The following is a 17,853-nucleotide window of genomic DNA, read 5'->3' on the forward strand; positions in this document are numbered from 1 at the left end:
GAGGTGACAGGTAGATTCAACAGTGCACGTGGTATTTACAAGAAGATCTGAATTTGACCGGATCGCACATACACTGAGAGGAGTGAGATATTTTATTTATTCTGCCTGTCTGACAGTCAAACAAAATTGAAAATCATTCCAACCAGGAAAATTACTGTTTTTAAGGATGTTATAAAGGACACAAAGAACAGGCACGAATAACTAATGTAACAGGTTAAATAGGGTGGTGTAAAAGGCTCTGCATAAATGGCGGTAAACATCCGGAATTATTTTCTACAACCTTCAAAATCGTTATTTATTTCACTTGAATGATATACTTAAATACTGTACAACATAAATCGACTTTTTGGTACTTTAAAAAACCTTCCTTTAGCGGGACTTGGAAAAATATTCATGCCCTGAGGGCAGATTAAGTATGAGAAAGACTTTCCGCATTCACGACATCATGCCCTGAGGGCAGAATAACTGTTTACAATTCTGCATTCTGACAAATATGGCGGCGCATAGTGCTCTGTGAATACCATCGGATTCTGTCATGCAAGGTTCACAAACAAAAGGAATGCAAATCATGCTTGGGAAAGCAAAGCAAGAGGTTCAAAGACTCTTCTCATGTCCTTTTCTCAAGATTGTGCGGGGTAAGGTGTTCTATGAACTCTCTAGTTTCCAATGTCCATGTAAACAAGAAAAGTTGTAAAACAAAACATAATGGTGTATTCTAAAGGCCGCTGCACACTGGCCGACGCGATGAAACAAGGTCTTCGGCAGCAAATGTTGTTCAAGCTTGTTTTGTCTGAGACGTCCGCACATTGCGCCACTGTCGGTGACATTTTTTGTTCAACAAAATGGCGGCGAATAAGAAATGCAGGGAGAGGATGATAACCGTGAAAGCTCTGAGCGCTGCTTCTTTCACAACAGTGTTGGTAGGTCGGTGACGGCGTGCCAGGAGAAAGAAGCGGCTCTGGTTGAAGGCCTCGTTGGAGATAACGCCGACTCAGGAAGTGTTCAACAACTTGCTGAAGATGAGGGAATCCATATGTATACTTACAAAGCTGTTGTATAACAATAAAAATGTTTGTTTGAAATCTGATAATCGATTTACCTGGAACAAAAATTTGTGTCAGTTTAACTTTAATCACGGCATTCGATACGGTCTGGAACCCCGCTCTGCTCACCAAACTCTCCTCCTCCGCATGGCTTGCGGACTTCCTCTCTAGTCGTAGTCAACGTGAGGCCCTGAATGGATTTCTCTCATCTCCCCTTCCTGTTCTGGCTGGAGTTCCCCAAGGCAGTATTCTGGGCCCTGTGCTTTTTCTGGTCTTCATCAATGATCTCTCCGACTCTTTGGAAAATCCTCTCCATCTCTTTGCTGATGACTCCACTCTCTGCCGCTCCATACCTCATCTTTCAGATCGGCAGTCTGCAGCCTCCCCACTCTCTGCAGACCTGGACAAAATCACAGACTGGTCAAACAAGTGGAACATGTCTTTCAATCCTGACAAATCTCACACTCTTACGATGTCTCTCCGAAAAGACCGTCTGCACAACCCTCCCATCCACTTTCTCAATAATCCTCTCCAAGAAGTTCTGTCACTCAAGCTTTTGGGTCTCACTATTCGCCATGATCTTTCCTGGCAAAGCCACATTTCCAAGCTGGCCTCCAAATCTAGTAGCCGACTGGGCATCCTCCGTCGTGCGAAGTCCTTCCTTGGCACACCTGAGCTCCTCACCACATACAAGGCTTTCACCCGCAGCTCAATGGAATACTGATCTCCCCTCTGGGCTGGTGCTCCTGCCACACACCTAGCTCGGCTTCACGCTGTTGAAACCAAAGCTTTCAGAATCATTGGAATCTCTGGCGATGAAGCTAACTCCGAGGGTCTTTCACTCACTCACCGCAGGCAGGTAGGTGGTCTTTCTGTCTTCTACCGACTCCTTTCCGGCCTTGCTCCCCCAGCTCTATCTGTGCTCTGTCCCCCAAATACTCCTGCAGGACACAAGATCTGCCAGCAACCCTCTTCTGGTGAAATTTCCAAAATCAAGAATCTCTGCTCACCTTCACTCCTCTTTTCTTCCTCCTATGGAACAAACTCCCTCACTCTATTCAATCCCACTCCTCCCTCCAGGTCTTTCAAACAGCTGTTCACCACCATCTATTATCTTCCCCCATCCAAACCCTTGATCTTTTCTACCCCCGTTAATTCACCCCAGATCCACTTTTTTGAAATACCAACTTCTTTCCTGGAAGTCCGAGCTGTGTCCATGTGTTTTTTTTTAACATCTCACCCCCTACCCCCTCCCCACGCCTCCTTCCCCCCAAGCCGTCTCCCACAGATCTCCCGTTGTCCCTGCTCTCAAATGTTGTACTTGTGCCCTTCCCCCTCTCCCCATCTTGTCTCCCGCTCCCTTTATTTTGTCTTATGTGCCTGTTTTTTGTTGTCATCAATGTTAGCTCTGACACGAGCCTCGATCTTGTATTCAAAAAAACAAAACAAAAAAAACAACACACACCCACGTGATTGCAAAACGCGTCTCCTCCTGCACAAGGGACGGACAAACTAGAACAGTACTCAGTCGAGTGTACACTGCACACCTCCGCCAGGTTGAACAGTTTATGTTTTGTATCCACTGATAGACAAACAATCAGATAACTGAGAAGGAAGTTGAGGAAGCGATAAAAGCAATGAAGAGTAGAAAAGCGGGAGGGCCGACAGGAGTTGTGGGGGATATGTTGAAGGCAGCAGGAAGTTGGGGTGTGAAGAAAATGACAGAGATCTGCAATCTGGTGGTGAAAGAAGGCCGCATTCCAGTGGATTGGGAACTGAGTACCCTCGTCCCTCTATACAAGGGGATAGGTGACCCTCTGGAGTGTGGCTCGTAGCGAGCGATAAAGTTATTGGAGCATGGAATGAAGGTATTGGAAAGGGTGTTGGAGAGGAGGATAAGGAAGAAGGTGAAGATCGACGAAATGCAGTTTGGATTTATGCCAGGAAGAGGAACGACAGACGCGCTTTTCATTGTGAGGCAGTTGCAGGAGAAGTACATGGAGAAGAGGAAGAAGTTGTTTCTTAGGTTTGTTGATCTGGAGAAAGCATTCGATAGGGTTCCAAGCTAAGTATTGACATGGACATTGAGGAAGTTAGAAGTGGAGGAATGGTTGATCAGAGTAGTGATGGCAATGTACAAAAGAGCGTGCACAGCTGTAAGGACGAAGGACGGGAACAGTGGTGAGTTTGAGGTGAAGGTGGGAGTGCATCAGGGGTCGGTACTAAGTCCACTACTATTTGTAGCTGTGATGGAGGTGCTGGCTCAGAACGTAAAGGAGGGTTTACCGTGGGAGTTGTTGTATGCAGATGATCTGGTGTTGATTGCGGAAAGTATGGATGGACTGAAGGAAAAGATGAACAAGTGGAAGGAATGTATGGAGACAAAAGGTCTGAAGGTGAATATCGGAAAGACGAAGGTGATGGCAAGTGGTAAAGCATGTGGTGAGGTGGAAAGAACTGGGAAGTGGCCGTGTGCTATGTGCAGGAAGGGTGTCGGAGTGAACTCCATTCAATGTACAATGTGCGCTGAGTGGGTTCCTCAAAAATGTAGTGGTCTGAGAGAGTCATTAACCACTGTGGCAGCTACATTCAAATGTAAGGTGTGCACAGAGGGAGCTGCAGATGGAGGGAATGTTGAGTTGGATCTTGGAGACGGCGTGAAGCTGGAAGGTGTGAAAACATTTTGTTACCTATAGTGGGGCAACTTAGCATAACAATTGTGCATTTTGTGAGGAAAGCACCAAATTTGGCACACGAGTAGACCATCATATTATGAAAAGATCTGGATATTGGGCCATCTCAGATTCAGAGATTTGATTTTTGCAAGATTTCGATTCGATTGGGATCGAAGAGAACACCTCCTTCGTTTTCTGTACAGTGAAGTTGCCAGCCCTGAATTCTCTGGCTACATCTGGGTGCTTCATTGGGAGTGCAACCACGTCCCTCAGGTGAACAGGGACCCACCTGGCATAGTGTGTGTGATCTAAGGCATGGAACCATGGGACCAGTTCCGTCAGGGCATCAAGGTACATCGTGAATGAAGCCTGCCGCAGAGAACGCACATAGACCAGTACCAACATCTCTAGTTCCAGCACAGTTGCCCAGTACTGAAATTTGGGAATGTCTTCTCCTCTCTGGTGACACCAGTCTTCGAACTCAGGCAGGTCTTCTGCATCATCAGCATATGTCATACAGTGGCGTTCATACGCACGGTGTTTCAGGATGTGCAGTGCCACTGCAGTGATTTGATGAGCTCTTCTTGTGCGGGTGACGTGGGCAGCTCGCAGGAAGGAGTCGGCCGTCCCTGGCGTTGCAATCTCAGCTTGCAAATCTGCAAAATCTGCAAATCTTGCAAAAATCAAATCTCTGAATCTGAGATGGCCCAATATCCAGATCTTTTCATAATATGATAGTCTACTAGTGTGCCAAATTTGGTGCTTTCCTCACAAAATGCACAATTGTTATGCTATATTTAGCTTAGCTGCCGGACTACTAGGAGACATGCTGAATGGAGAAGTTGGATCAGACTCGGCAACGGTTGCTAGAGTGAGATGTGCATTGAAGATGTTTTGGGAACTGAGTGGCATGCTGATGAGGAGGGGAGTGTCATTGAAGCTGAAGGGAAAGGTGTGTGCTGCATGTGTGAGAAGTGTTGTGATTTATGGGAGCGAGACATGGGTAATGAACGTAGAGCAGCAACGAAGGCTGGAAAGGGTGGAAATGCGAATGGTTCGGTGAAAGTGCGGAGTATCGTTGAGAGAGAGGAAGACAAATGATGAATTGCGAAAGATGATGGGAACAGAGCCTGTGATTGATGCTGTGAAGAGGAACAGGTTGAGATGGTTTGGTCATGTGTTGAGGAAGGATGAAAGTGACTGGTTGAGAAGAGTGATGGAAATGAATGGAGAAGGAAGTAGAGGACGGGGAAGACTTGGCTAAAGATGGTGGAAGAAGAAATGCGAGCAAGGGGGTTAACAAGGAGAGATGCAGAAAATAGGGCAAAATGGAGAAGATTGTCATGGGGACCGCAAGGCTAACCCCCGCTCTAGCAGGGAAAATGGCCTTAAAATGCATGTTGTTGTTTGTTGTTGATGGACCAGATGTGGATCCGGACCTCAACCAAAATCGAATCAGCTTGTTCTTGTCACCTACCCAACTCAAATGCACCTAGTTTTGTTCGAACTCATCCACAACGTTTTTAATATCGTAACATCTGCCTTACATCATTATTGGGCCCAACTCTCAAAGGTGAAGAATCACGAAAAAAAAAATAATAATAATAATAAATGTTTATTGATCCGGATCTTCAGCAAAATCGAATCGATTCTTCCTTGTCAAACACCTAACCTGTCCACCAAGTTTCACCGGAATCTGTCCACAACTTTTTGAGATATCCTGCTCACAGACAAACAAACAGGAGTGGAAACACAACCTTCGTCCACCTTTGGTGTAGGTAACTATTCCTGGGCAAATATGAGGCAAAAGGCCACTGCGGGTGTTGGGCAGGTGAGGTTGAATTCTCAGAACTTCAAAATACCTGATGAGATATACAATCTGGAGCTGGGTCGCGCACGGAGCTGGAGGAACTGGTTAAGTCAGTGGTATAAAGTTTACTTTGTGAATGGGGAAGGTATTTCAGAAACGCCCACCACCTCATGGACTCCAATGAGACTGTTGAGTAATAGTTTGATCGTTATCATCGCCACGACTCCAGGTGCCGAAGTCAGGTGTTTTTAACGTCCTGGACTGAAGTCGAATGAAACTTTGTTCTTGCGACCAATGAAGTAATGAACAGGTGAACAGATGTGATAATAATAAACAAAGCACGCCACCCCGATCCCATGAACCCTGCTCAAAGGTTCTGCCGCCACAGGTAGATTTTTTAAAATAGCATTACAGGTAGATTTTGATAGCACTCCAGGTAGATTTTGATACCGTTTCCAGGTAATTTTAATATCCAGGTAGATTTTGATAGCATTTCCAGGTGGATTTTGATACCGCTCCAGGTAATGTTGATATCGTTTCCAGGTAAAAAGTATTGGCCATTAATGATTGGTAAATAACAGACAAAAACAGACCGCAAATACATCGTTGGTCGGAGCCTTCAAATACCTTGTTGCAGTCATTGGCATTCCCAGCTCCAATCATCATCATCATCAGTAACAACAATGTAACAATTTCTCCAAACTGGTCTCTTCTCGCAGCCATGTCTCCCAGGGAGCAAGCAAGGTATGACTGTATGAGGCAACCTGTACCTGGCTGCCTGCAGTACATTCAGAGATTGATCCAAGAGGCGTGGTCTTATGTAAAAGTTACCGCCCACTGGGAGGGACCTAATTTACATTTAAATGTTCCGAACTTGATTGTTTCATTATTTTGTTTCCATTCTCTCATTGTCCAATCAAAATGCTCTTCTTATAGAAATATCAAGTCTGCAATTTATCTTCGTCTGTTTGGACAAACATTACTTTACCAGCTTCCTTGTGTATGTTTACCTTGAGGACCAAGATAGACTCAAAGGGACCACCGTCTATATATTGCGTACTGTTAGACACTTTCCATCCCCTTTTAACAGGGACCACCGTCTATATATTGCGTACTGTTAGAAACTTTCCATCCCCTTTTAACAGGGACCACCGTCTATATATTACGTACCGTTATACACTTTCCATCCCCTTTTAACAGGGACCACCGTCTATATATTACCTACCGTTATACACTTTCCATCCCCTTTTAACAGGGACCACCGTCTATATATTACGTACCGTTATACACTTTCCATCCCCTTTTAACAGGGACCACCGTCTATATATTACGTACTGTTATACATTTTCCATCCCCTTTTAACATCCTCGATGGAGTCACACAATAGTTAATGCATGTGCATCGCGTCCCTGGAAAGGTAGTGGCAGCAGAAAGAGTACATAGGTTTAAATAGCAATTGTCGAGGTATACGTACCTGGAAACATTGGAGATATTGAAGGAACTGCGCTCCAACGCGAGTCGAAAGAATTGACGCGACCAAAGACGGAATTCGTCCGAGTTGCTTTATTGAAACAAAACAGCTCAGGTATTCTGACAAGCCCGTTTTTCGGGCAACAATATATATACACATTTATGTCGGGAAGTTTGCCCGGCAAAAGCTATACCGGGCATGCCCGGGTATCAAGGGCGAGCCTTGGAAAGGCGAGTCTGGACCTGCCCGGGCGTGTTTGGCTGCGGCCTGGCAAGTCGAGGCTGGGCGTGCCCGGGTGCTCTGGGCGAGCACTGGAAAGGCGATAGCGGGCATGCCCGGACGCTCTGGGCGAGCCCTGGAAAGGCAATAGCGGGCATGCCCGGACGCTCTGGGCGTGCCCTGGAAAGGCGATAGCGGGCATGCCCGGACGCTCTGGGCGAGCCCTGGAAAGGCGATAGCGGGCATGCCCGGACGCTCTGGGCGAGCCCTGGAAAGGCGAGAGCGGGTATGCCCGGGAAAGACGAGACCGGGCGTGCCCGGGAGGTTCGGGCGTGCCCGGGAACAGTGAGTCCGGGCATGCCCGGGAGAGGCGCGTCTGGCCGTGTTCTGGCCGGTGCAAGGCGATTATGTACATCCAGCGGTAACCGCTACACACGCCCCTCCAGAATCGACCTGCACCGGCAGGGTCAATTTAAGGGGGGTCCGGATGACCCGGCCGAAGCGACCCCTGGAGGGTCGTGGGGAGGGGTCTGACGTGGTGGTGGGTGGTCGAGCGGGGGGAACTGTGGACGGGGGGCGGCCTCGCCGCGGAGGAAGGGCCAACCGTGGTGGTCGGTCGACGTCCATGTGCGCCGGTTTGAGGCGGTCCACAGAAATCCGGTCCGGCCGGCCGCCGAAGTCGACGATGAAAGACTTGTCGCCCCGTCGCAGGACCTGGAAGGGCCCGTCGTACGGCGGCCGGAGTGGCCCCCGGTGCGCGTCATAACGCACAAAGACGTACTCCGCTGTGCGAAGCGCCGGGGGGACGTAGGACTGGGGGCCACCGTGGCGGGACGTCGGCACGGGGGCAAATCGTCGGGCGGCCTCCTGGAGGTCCGAGCGCTGGCGAGCGGCGGACCAGGGACTGGTAGCGTCAGGCACGAATTCGCCCGGGACGCGGAGTGGCTGGCCGTAGACGAGCTCGGCGGCGGACGCCTGGAGGTCTTCCTTGGGGGCCGTGCGAAGGCCCAAAAGGACCCACGGCAGCCGGTCGGCCCAACCGTCGTCCTGAAGGCCGGCCATGAGTGCGGCCTTCATGGAGCGGTGAAACCGCTCGCACAACCCATTGGCTTGGGGGTGGTAGGCCGTGGTGCGGTGCAGCATGACCCCCAACGAACGGGCGACCGCGCCCCAAAGCTCAGACGTGAACTGTGGGCCGCGGTCGGACGAGATGTCCGCTGGTGCGCCGAAGCGCGCGACCCAGGTGGCGATGAACGCCTGCGCCACGTCGGCGGTGGTGATGGAGGTGAGGGGCACGGCCTCCGGCCACCTGGTGGTCCTGTCCACCATGGTGAGCAGGTGGGTGAACCCCCGCGAGGGGGGCAGGGGACCCACCAGGTCCACGTGGACGTGGTCGAAACGCCGTTCAGGCACGGCGAAAGGTGCCAGCGGGGCCTGGGTGTGGCGGTGGACCTTGGCTCGCTGGCAGGCCGTGCAGGCGTTGGCCCAGTCGCGGATGTTTCGTCGAAGGCCGTGCCAGACGAAACGCGCCGACACCAGCTTCTGAGAAGCTTTCCGGCCCGGGTGAGAAAGGCCGTGGATGGAGGCGAAGATGCGGCGCCGCCAGGAAACGGGCACGATGGGGCGAGGCTGGCCCTGGGAGACGTCGCAGAGCAGGACGGTGCCCGCGAAGGGGATGTCGGCCAGGCGGAGGCCCGTGTCCGCCATGCGGAGTGCCTGCACCGAGGCGTCGGTGGTCTGGTCGGCCGCCATGAGCGTGAAGTCCACGCCGAGGTGGACCGCGTTCGCGCTGGCCCGCGAAAGGCAGTCGGCCACGGCGTTGTCTTTGCCGGCGACGTGCTGGATGTCCGTGGTGAACTCCGACACGGCGGAGAGGTGGCGCTGCTGGCGGGCCGACCACGGCTCCGTGACCTTAGCCATTGCGTAGACCAACGGCTTGTGGTCGACGAAAGCCGTGAACGGGCGGCCCTCCAGGAGGTGTCGGAAATGGCGAACGGCCAGGAATAGCCCGAGCAGCTCGCGGTCGAACGTGCTGTAGTTTAACTCGTTCGGCCGGAGTTGCCGGCTGAAAAAAGCGAGTGGCTGCCAAACCCCGTCCACCCATTGCTCATGGACGGCGCCCACCGCGTAGTTGGAGGCGTCCGTAGTGAGGGCGATGGGCGCGTTGAGCACCGGGTGAGCCAGCAGCGTTGCGTCGGCGAGGGCCCGTTTGGCACTGGCGAAGGCCGCGTCCATGGCCGCGGATCAAACAATGTCATGCTTGGCCAGCTTGCCCCGGAGGGCCTCGTAAAGGGGCCGCATGAGCTGAGCAGCGCGGGGCACGAATCGGTGATAAAAATTCACCATGCCGAGGAACTCTTGGAGGGCCTTGATGGAACGGGGACGCGGGAACGTGGTGATGGCCTCGACCTTGGTCGGCAGCGGCACGGCCCCGGTCTTGGTGATGCGGTGGCCCAAAAAGTCAACGGTCGTCGCGCCGAAGTGGCATTTGACCGGGTTGACAATTAAGCCGTGCTCGCTGAGGCGACCGAACAGTGTTCGGAGGTGGAGGAGGTGCTCGGCGCGGGACGTGCTGGCGACGAGGATGTCGTCCAGATAGACGAAAAGAAACGGCAGGTCGCGCAGCACGCCGTCCATCAAGCGCTGGAACGCCTGGGCCGCGTTCTTGAGGCCAAACGGCATCCGCAAAAATTCGAACAGGCCGAACGGCGTGATGACGGCCGTCTTCGGGACGTCGGCCGCCCGGACAGGTACCTGGTGGTAGCCCCGTATCAGGTCAATTTTCGAAAAGATGACCCGTCCCGCCAAACGGGCGGAAAAGTCCTGAATATACGGGATCGGGTACCTGTCGGGGGTGGTAGCGTCATTGAGACGGCGGTAGTCGCCACACGGGCGCCATCCACCCCCCGGCTTTGGCACGATGTGCAGTGGCGAGGCCCACGCGCTATCGGAGCGCCGCACGATGCCGAGGTGCTCCAACGCGTCGAATTCGGCCTTTGCCACGGCGAGCTTGGCTGGGTCGAGGCGGCGGGCCCTTGCGTAGACCGGCGGGCCCGTAGTGGGTATGTGGTGCTCGATCCCGTGCCGCACCGCGACGGCCGAAAACGTCGGCCGCGTGAGGGCCGGGAATTCCACGAGCAGGCGAGCGAACTCGTTCGTTGCCGGGAGGGCGCACGCCAGTTCGGTCGGCGCGGAGCTGCTCATTGTGCACGCCAGGGAGCTGAAGGTCTCGGCGTGGACAAGGCGACGTCGTTTGACGTCGACCAGCAGCCCGTGCGCGCAGAGGAAGTCGGCGCCCAGCAAAGCCACGGGGACGCTGGCGGTAACAAAAGTCCATTGAAAGCGCTGGCTGCCGAAGCAGAGGGTGACGACGCGTGGGCCGAAAGTGCGTATGGCCGAGCCATTAGCAGCGACCAAAGAGGGGCCGCAAACTGCGTCCAGCCTGTCCTGCTCGGAGGCAGGTATGACGCTCAGTTGGGCGCCGGTGTCGCACAGGAAACGCCGCCCAGACGCTTTGTCCCGAATAAACAGCAAGTTGCCCGAGTGGCCGGCGCTCATGGCTGGGAATGAACGCCGGCCCGGCCGTTTCCCGACCTGCCGAAAGTGCACGGGGGCCGGCACGTCCGAGCCTTGTGTCCGAACCTGGCGTGGTAATAACACCACGCCCGGTCAGGTGGAGGCCCCGGCCGTCGTGTCGGAAGCGGGCGGTGCGGCGTGGCGGCCGCCAGTTGCACCGGCAGTTCGGCCTCCAACCGCGCAGGGCGCTCGGGCGTCGTGGGCGTCGCCTCGGACGGCGGCGGGCTCCAGGTAACCGCGCCGATGTGCTGGCCCGCCGAGGAGATCTTATCGGCTTCCCTGGCGAGGGCGCGGGAATCCGTGATCAACGTGCCAGCCAGGGCGAGGCGTACCGGGTTAGGCAGCTGACGGAGGAACAGCTCCCGGAACAGGAATGCCGGAGAGTGCTCGCCGAGCAACGAGAGCATATAGTCCATGCGCTCGGACGGGCGCGTGTCGCCGAGCTCGGGCAGGTCAAGCAGGCGCCGTGCGCGTGCTGCCGGTGAGAGGGCGAAAGCGCCGAGGAGGAGCGTCTTCAGCGCGTCGTATTTGTCATCAGCCGGCGGGTGCTGGAGGAGGCTCAAGGCGCGGGCCGCGGTGGCGGGACCGAGCGCCGCCACAACATGGTCGAAGCGGGTGTCGTCCGCGGTGATGCCTCGCAGGGCGAACTGGGAGTCCGCCTGGGCGAACCAAACAGCCGCGTGAGTCTCCCAGAAGGTAGGCAGTTTAAGAGTCACTGCCGTGTCCATGTCGGTAGGTCACCAGTGAAGGAACTGCGCTCCAACGCGAGTCGAAAGAATTGACGCGACCAAAGACGGAATTCGTCCGAGTTGCTTTATTGAAACAAAACAGCTCAGGTATTCTGACAAGCCCGTTTTTCGGGCAACAATATATATACACATTTATGTCGGGAAGTTTGCCCGGCAAAAGCTATACCGGGCATGCCCGGGTATCAAGGGCGAGCCTTGGAAAGGCGAGTCTGGACCTGCCCGGGCGTGTTTGGCTGCGGCCTGGCAAGTCGAGGCTGGGCGTGCCCGGGCGCTCTGGGCGAGCACTGGAAAGGCGATAGCGGGCATGCCCGGACGCTCTGGGCGAGCCCTGGAAAGGCGATAGCGGGCATGCCCGGACGCTCTGGGCGTGCCCTGGAAAGGCGATAGCGGGCATGCCCGGACGCTCTGGGCGAGCCCTGGAAAGGCGAGAGCGGGCATGCCCGGGAAAGACGAGACCGGGCGTGCCCGGGAGGTTCGGGCGTGCCCGGGAACAGTGAGTCCGGGCATGCCCGGGAGAGGCGCGTCTGGCCGTGTTCTGGCCGGTGCAAGGCGATTATGTACATCCAGCGGTAACCGCTACAATATAGTAATAGCTAATAGAGGGATACAGGTATACGTACAGGGTACAGCCGTACACTGTACAGGTACTGGTAATGGTACACTTATTGACAGGACCTGGAGGTCGCTTTGTGTGGATGGGTCATCGTATCATTGGGAGTGTTCAGTTACTTGTAGGGCGCTCGCAAATTGGAAACTCAAACAAGCACTCCAATGAGAACAGAGCATAAGGAACGGCTAGCTTGGCAAGCGCTAGCTAGCTGCTTGGTATTGGTAACTGAACAGCCCTGGTTGTGGTGGTGGTGTAGTGTTGTGGGCGTGCAACGCAGGGATAACGGGCCCAATGACCTCCTGCGACAAGGTTCCTTGTTAATCCCAGTTGGTGAACCCAGCACAGTGTACTGTACTCGTGCGTATACGTACTGTATATCCGAGCTATTCATAATTCACGTCACGCGGAAACGCATGAAACCTTCCACGGCGGCGGTTCCGCTGGCGGTGTACCGTATGTTGCAGTTTAAATATCTCAGTCTATCTAAACTCATGGATTCCTGCTTCCATTTTAATCTTCGTTCCGTATTCAGTATGATGTTTATGTCATATTAAAAAAAAAAGACATTTCACATTATTTATCTTAGCGTTACTATTGGACAGAGTTAACGAAGCAAGCATGACGTCACTTCAACTAGCCAATGAACTGCCTTGGTTGAAGACGTCTCAGATTTTGGCGAAAGCGCGCGTTTTTGTTTCATTGGTCTTTCCATTCAGGATTTGGGTGGCGCGATCCGCGACGGAAGGATGAGCTACTTCAGCGGAAAGTTGGTGGAATACCCGGAGTTTTCCCTTGACCGGTTTGACGAGAAGAACGTGGAGGCCCAAGCCTTCTTCCTGTCACATTGCCACATGGGTACGTCCGGCTTCCTCGACTCTCTTTTCATGGATCTGTTCTGGGCCTTCCTTTCTTCACCGACGTTTAACACGCTCGACCCCATCGTCTCCTTGCAGATCACATGGTGGGATTGGACTCGGAGGAATTTCGAGCCAGGCTAAGGTCTAAGTAAGTCTTTATAGTTTATGCGCCGGCATTAGAACCGCCAATTGATATACATTATACGTAGGCCGTTGGTTACTGGGGTTATCCATTTACTCGGAGTAGCGACATAACGCGTACTAGAGTCCCTGTATATAGAGAGTTGTGTCAACTCAAATTTGGACGCCATTTTGTGTCTAAATGTGTCGGATTAGATATACATGTACATTCGCGATATGGGGTGATATATTCTAAACCTGCTAAAAAAAAATTTACTACACATATTTAGTCTTATTATTACATACAGGTGATATTTGTTTTGTCAAAAACTCAGCTATTGCCGTGAAAAAGAGCTGTGTGGTGATATTAAAAGTGGTATGGCAATGCATATTACAAGCCAACACTGCATATAAGAGCTAACATTATAAGTAAGACAAACCAATGCTGTCGTTCTCTGAATTTTAATAACTTTTAGAAAGGAGTGTGGGCATATCCAATATTTTTTAAAGGGTGCCGAGAGCAATTCCGGTGTAGGACTTCCAGCCGACATATAGTCTAACACACTTAAAACAAATTCTGTACGTGGTATTGCCATATTTCTTTAGTGTACAACTTTAGTTTTATCGACATTTATATTCAATTTCCATTGTAATGATTTAACAAGCTGCAAGTCAGCTTCTGTCTCTGACATAAGGAAAACGTCATCGGCATCTAGTAAGATTGAAACGTTCATTTATTACTACACCCTTGCCCAGAACTCTGATGGATATTGCCTGATCGATTAATATTGTTACAGACGTGGCTTGGATGTTATTTACCGAGCGGTTTTATGGTATGACCACGTCTGCACAAGTTACCCGATTGTGCCCGAACGTTGACTAGTCGCGCGATGCTGGCTCAATAAGAAAAAGAAGACACCCGGATGGATTACAATAACACAATACGACACCAAGGGTTCAGTTCTCAAGACCTCCGGAGGAGGTTATATTAGGGCGGAAGGTCAGATTACAACTACAAGAGGAACAGCATAGAAAGACAGGCACTTAGACACACTTATATTAACCCCGGACAGACGACAGACAAACGGGACAACGGCTGACTCACACGGGGGTTTGATGGCTAGGAAAGGCAGGTATCGATGGCTCCAGGTCCTCCTGGGCTCGGGGCAGGGTACAGTACGGTCCGGTCCGGTCCAAAGATGCGGGGAGGTATCGTCGCGCTGGGGGTGGCGGTGGCTTCTCTCTCCAAGCTGAGGCGCATCTGACGTCACATCCGGCGCGGGGCCGCGTATCTCCGGCGGGGAGTGACACGCCCTCGGCTCGTTAGCTCCGCCCCAGATGGAATCGGCACGTTGCTTCTCATTGGGTGCGTGGGGGGGGTTACTGGCTCCGCCCCTGACGAGGAGCTGACAGCCAGCCCCTTCGGGGTAACGCCGTGGAGCGCATGGTCATGGCGGGTAACCGAGCCGGTGTGAGGACGCACACTCCCCGCCCCTCTGTTGTTGTAGTCGTAGTTGTAGTTGTAATTGTTGTTATTGTTGTTGTTTGGGGAAGAAGATGGGAGGAGGTATGGGAAAGGTCCTAAACTCACTACTGATGCCATATAATCACATTCTGGTGCAACGAAGAGTCATAATTAATGGAAACGAGGCCTTAACTGACATAGATTAAGAATAACTAGGAAGATGTCCGAAAGTTGTCTACGTGTGGTGCGGTGGACCTGGGCACGACATTTAATGGGGGAATAAGGGGAAGGTCGGCTCTACTGATTGTTATTTACATGCAATGGGACTAGGGAATGGGGGATTGGGGAAAGTTGGGGAGTATTGGAGAAAATAGGGGAATATTTACAAGCGGATATGGAGGCCAAATTCCATATTCGCAACATTGCACCCTTCTCTACCCTCGGGGCGTCCCGACCCGATAAATTTTTACCTACTTTAGTGTGGCACGCAATGTAGTTCCCTCTACTATTAACTCTACCCTGAGTGCGACAGTTTTACAGATATTCACAAATGAGTAAATATGTCCCCCTGCGACGTTGCACCCTTCTCCTCACAGAAACACACCCACAGGATAACCGAATCCGGAAAGAATTCGCAAACTAAACATACAGCCGGTAGGGAGCATTATTTACAAGATTACGCTGATATCTACACTACGATCCAGGACCTGTTTTTGGAGGAACACATGCAGATGTTATGCATAGAGAGAGCGCGCTTGCCAACATCGATACACCAACCCACGAGTGCTCTGTGGCCGACGGCCTTTAATAACGTGCAGAGCACCCTTTCCCAGCATCAAAAGCACCACCCCACCACCAATCGGTGCAGTCACCATTGTTCATTGGAATAAAAATAAATTCGACAACCCCTAACCCTGCAGGTGTCTCTTGCTCTTCTTGTGGTGCACTTGGTGGTGTTAATTAACAGTGGTTCACCTTTATGGCATAGGTGCCACGTTGACCCATAGGTCCATCCCCGGGTGGTGCTTGGCCGCAAACGAACTGCGGTCCATTGTGGGTGGCCACAAACATTGCGGTCCATATGGTGTATCGATCCCGGCAGCAAACAGCGAAAGTGCAGGCCCACAACCGCGCAGCCAGCACCTCTCTCTCCTCTCTCTCTACCCCAAAGCCAGATCCTCGGAGGTGGGAGACAAAAGAAGAAACAAGTGAGTAAGGTGGTAAGGGCGCAAAAGTGCACGCAATGTAAGGTGATGCACACTGGGGGCACATGGGAACCAGGTGAGACAGGTACGTTCCTATCGTACGCCCCCCCCCCCCCACCAGGTAACCTACATGGCCCCTCCCTTACCCCTTACTGCATCCACAAAACACAACACTACCCATAAACATCTACTTTACAAATCAACAAACATCCCTACTGTCTTCCCCGTTCCTCCCATATACCAAATTCGTCTTCTCTCCCTCCTAACCAATCAAATTTGCCATTTTCAACTCTCATCAAAATTTGCCATCTCCAACTCAACATCAAAATTTGCCATCACCAATTCATCATCAGTCCCTCCTAGGGAGGGAGAGATGGAATCACCCCAATGTCTCATCCACGTCGTGATGCGTCTCACAAATCCAACAGCAATTCTCATTTCTGCAACACAAAACAAAGGAAACACAGGTGTGGAGTCATCATCATCACCACAGGTAAGTGGCTGCGTATGGTGCGACAGGTTCATCAATCCTAACTATCGCCTAAATGACTTTAACAACTTTACACTACCCGGGGTCTTTCTCCGGCCAAACCATTGGCCCTCTTACACTATGGGTTCTAAAAACCAATTCCCATTGGCCAAACTGTGGTGCTCTTCAATTTGGGGTCTCACTCCCCCGATTCATCTCCCGGTGCCCTCGTACAATTTCTGGGCTGCGACGTGTACCTCTCCCAGTGGGTCTACCCACCTGCACACCTCCACCACTGCAGTTGCCTCCGAGCTTACCTGCTCCTTGCCCTAACCTAACTACCTGGGGAAGGCCCTCTGGCACTCTCCCCACTCGGTGCCCTCTCTGGCACTGGGCTACCCGGGTCCGTCCTCCGGATCCTCGGGCCCCATCCACAACTCTACCGGCTCCCAGAGCCCACCTGCGGCCTCACCTGGCCGACATCCTCACAGTGGTGGAGTGCCCAACCAACTACACGCACTAACAGGCCACACGCCCAGCCATTTCCACAACACTAATGCACCCATTCACAACACCATTCTGCAACCGCACCACAAATGCCAATATCCAACCACAATTTACCTGCACCCTCTACCTAACACTTACACTACCCGCCCCGGGTGCTCGTGAAAGGGGTCCACTCTTCCCCCATCCACACCTTCGCACCATGCACACCACTCCGTACCACTCACTCCAACTCTCTCCACACACCTGTACCTGCACACCTGTGCTCTCACACCTGGTGCCACCTGCACCCTTCTCTCCCCAAGCGCATTCGCGCTGATCCACACACTCACTACTCATACACTGCTCCACACACCTGTCCAGTTGCACACCTGTGCAATCACACCTGTTCAATTCTCACAAACACGGCATCATCTCAGCTAACTACTCCCTTCTGAAACTTGCGCTTCCCAGTCGTCCCTTTAAACTATTGCGCTCCCTCGTCATTATCATCCATACTAATCTACCTGCGTCCCCACTACAGGTATCAGTCACTAACTAATCTTAACGTTACCTAATGTCATCTTCTAGATCCCTACACACAATATCCTAACCCACCCGGGCTAGTTTTCACTGCCATACACCCCATAAGCTATTGCTCCTTTGCCCCACCTGTGAGGGATGGTGGATTTGCCATCCCACCACATCGGGGGTCTCTCACTACCAATTTTGCACATCAAATTTCAACAAATTAAAAATTTGCCAATCACTGCCCATCATCTGCCAATCACTACTGCCAATCCCTTGCCAATCATCAAATTTTGTTTTTCTCTAATTTTGGGTCCAAAACACTAACCTCATCACCCAGTCGACTCACTAATACCTCTCGGTGCGCCACTCCCTGTCCAAAGCCCGGCTTCGTGAAGCCAAGCAATGGATGCTGGTTGTTTTGTGCCAGCGGCTGGATGCATCCCGCATTCGGTGCAGGGAAGGAGGTTTACCCGGGCCGAGATCCCACGCACCATCTCGGCACGGAGCCATCCCATGGCTCGATCTCGGCCTGCCGGAATGCCTCACCAAAAAGTGGTCGCCATGACGACC

At 52.4% G+C, this 17,853-nt stretch overlaps 2 protein-coding genes across 2 annotated transcripts in view; one reads left to right on the forward strand and one right to left on the reverse strand.

The window, feature by feature from the left end:
* The window catches only part of LOC137437050 (endosome/lysosome-associated apoptosis and autophagy regulator family member 2-like), a 107,410-nt gene extending 101,079 nt beyond the window's left edge, over window positions 1–6,331 (reverse strand). Inside the window, exon 1 of the mRNA XM_068131379.2 lies at window positions 6,156–6,331. Within this exon, the coding sequence (XP_067987480.2) occupies window positions 6,156–6,317 (162 nt within the window). The 5' untranslated portion in view covers window positions 6,318–6,331. The remainder of the gene's footprint in view (window positions 1–6,155) is intronic.
* Window positions 6,332–12,899: 6,568 nt separating this feature from the next.
* Window positions 12,900–17,853, forward strand: part of DCLRE1C (DNA cross-link repair 1C) — a 51,422-nt gene continuing 46,468 nt past the window's right edge. The window contains exons 1-2 of the mRNA XM_068129888.2: window positions 12,900–13,008; window positions 13,107–13,158. Of these exons, the coding sequence (XP_067985989.1) occupies window positions 12,900–13,008; window positions 13,107–13,158 (161 nt within the window). The remainder of the gene's footprint in view (window positions 13,009–13,106; window positions 13,159–17,853) is intronic.

This window comes from Myxine glutinosa, chromosome 11, assembly GCF_964187855.1.
Source record: "Myxine glutinosa chromosome 11, kmMyxGlut1.1, whole genome shotgun sequence".
Taxonomy (NCBI): domain Eukaryota; kingdom Metazoa; phylum Chordata; class Myxini; order Myxiniformes; family Myxinidae; genus Myxine; species Myxine glutinosa.